The 1,956-nt window shown below is 59.6% G+C and overlaps 1 protein-coding gene across 1 annotated transcript in view; it reads right to left on the bottom strand.

Moving 5' to 3' along the window:
* Positions 1–293: 293 nt before the first annotated feature.
* The window catches only part of CRYBB1 (crystallin, beta B1), a 4,506-nt gene continuing 2,843 nt past the window's right edge, over positions 294–1,956 (bottom strand). Inside the window, exons 4-6 of the mRNA XM_010147906.1 lie at positions 1,098–1,230; positions 789–931; positions 294–508 (exon numbers count right to left, since the gene is read on the bottom strand). Of these exons, the coding sequence (XP_010146208.1) occupies positions 328–508; positions 789–931; positions 1,098–1,230 (457 nt within the window). The 3' untranslated portion in view covers positions 294–327. The remainder of the gene's footprint in view (positions 509–788; positions 932–1,097; positions 1,231–1,956) is intronic.

Below are 1,956 nucleotides of genomic sequence, written 5' to 3'. Positions count from 1 at the left end.
GGTGTCCCACGGCCCCGCTGCAGCCCCACGCGGGGTTGGGGGTCCTGCCGGAGCGTGATCCCTATGGGAAAATCACCCCCTGCTACACCCCACCCGGCTGCCAGCACGAGCCTGGAGTGGGACGGCGAAGCAGAGCATCCCACGGCCACGTTTTCCCATCACAGACCTCCCAGCAGCTCTAGTCTTCCGTTTTTTTTTAATTTGCCTCACAAGGTAGAGTACATCCAGGGAATGTGCAATGTACAAGGAAAGTGCTGAGCAGGCGAGTGCGAGGGGAGGCAGGGGTGCCCCACGGGGCCCGGGACTCGTAGCTAGCAGGCGGCACGCTCAGTCGGAGGGTGCGTCGGGGGTGACGAAGGTGCCCTTCTGGTCCCACTGCATGTCCCGGATGCGGCGGATGGACTGGATCTGAGGCTGGAAGGCAGACCACTCGTTCCAGTGTCGGAAGTCTCCGGTCTCAAAGAGGTACTGGTAGCCTCTGTAGCCAGGATACTGGTACCCGACCCAGCTGCAGGGAAAGCAAACAGAAGGCACCAGAGCGGGGTCGGCCACTGCGGACAGCAGTAACACGACCAGCATGCTCTCGGGAGACAGCAGAGCCCCTCCGCCCCCCGTGCGCTGGGTGCGAGCCCCTGGGTGATGAGCTACACCACCAAAAAGAGCCGTGTGGCACTTTCTGGCTGCTGGAGAACCCCATGCAGGCACTCGGGATCAGGGGGCAGTGAGCCGGGGCGCAGGGAAGGATGGGGAGCCTGGCAGGAGGCAGCTGCCGCCACAGCCCAGCTTACGTTCCACTGGGCACCTGCACGCTGCCCACGCGGTCGCAGAAGCCATAAGCCCAGAGGCTGGGCACATCGTCTTCCTGGATTTCCATCTTGTTGCCCTTGAAGTCAGCAGACTCATACAGGGAGATTTTGTGATCCTCAGCCTCCTGGGGAAGACAGAAGGAAGGTGCTGGGTTGTGTGGCAGAAGCCCTGGAGCTTGCTACAACTGGGCATCGAGCAGCATGGATCTGGCCCTGGATCCAGCCAGGATCCAGTCCTGATCTGGCCCCAGCCAGACCCCACCACGTGCTTTCTGTTCCCAGACCACTCACCATTTTGATGGGACGCATGGACATGAAGCAATCGCTCCGGTAGCTGCTAGACCAGGTGTCCCAGCGAGGGTACTCGCCCTTCTCCAAGATGAACATCTCCCCACGCATGTTGGCCTGCTCATAGGCCACCCATCTGGGGAGAGGGGTAGGACAACACAGCGGGTCAGACGCCACCCAGCAGCTCTTCTCCTACTCAGTCAGCCTGCGGGGTGCTGGAGCCGGGATTCCAGCACCCAAAAAAGCTGCAGGTGTCAGGACTGGAGACACTATCCTGCTCCCACCTTTCTTCCAGCCCAGGCATGTGCAGAGCCAGCATCTATGGGAAACATGGAGCTGGCTGGGTCTCAGCTGAGTGCTCACTGATGCATGCGCCCAAGGCCTGCAGCAGACACCAGTGTGCTCCCAGTGCTCCCTTTCCTTAGCTCCTGGAGCAGTGGGACCCCAATGCAGCTGGCAAACCCTGCACGCTGCACACCGGAGACTCATCCTTGCTCAGTTATCTTTGGACTTTGACTGTTTTCCCTCTTGCACCACCAGGCCAGGGCTGCCCAGGTTGTCTATGCTGGCACGCTTGCATGCTTTGCTGCACCGGCTTCAGCCAGCGCTGGCATTCATCCCATTACCACACTGCGGGCGCTCAGGGCTTATTCAGCTGCAATGTCACCTCTTTAGCAGTGCCGCGAGTTGCTACTGGGCTGTGAATGTCACAGTCTCCAGGCTACCAGATACCAGAACACCCCTGCATGTGCTGCTTCCATTTCCCTGTAAAAGCAGCACTGTTTCTGCACATGTTAACAGGTCTTTTCCCAATGGCAGGAGATGTGTTCAAGTACCACGGGCAGTACAACCTTAAGTAAAA

This window comes from Eurypyga helias, unplaced genomic scaffold (assembly GCF_000690775.1).
Source record: "Eurypyga helias isolate BGI_N326 unplaced genomic scaffold, ASM69077v1 scaffold41942, whole genome shotgun sequence".
In the NCBI taxonomy this organism is placed as follows: Eukaryota; Metazoa; Chordata; class Aves; order Eurypygiformes; family Eurypygidae; genus Eurypyga; species Eurypyga helias.
Note: the sequence above shows the minus strand (reverse complement) of the source record. Positions and strands in the feature narration are given on the sequence as shown.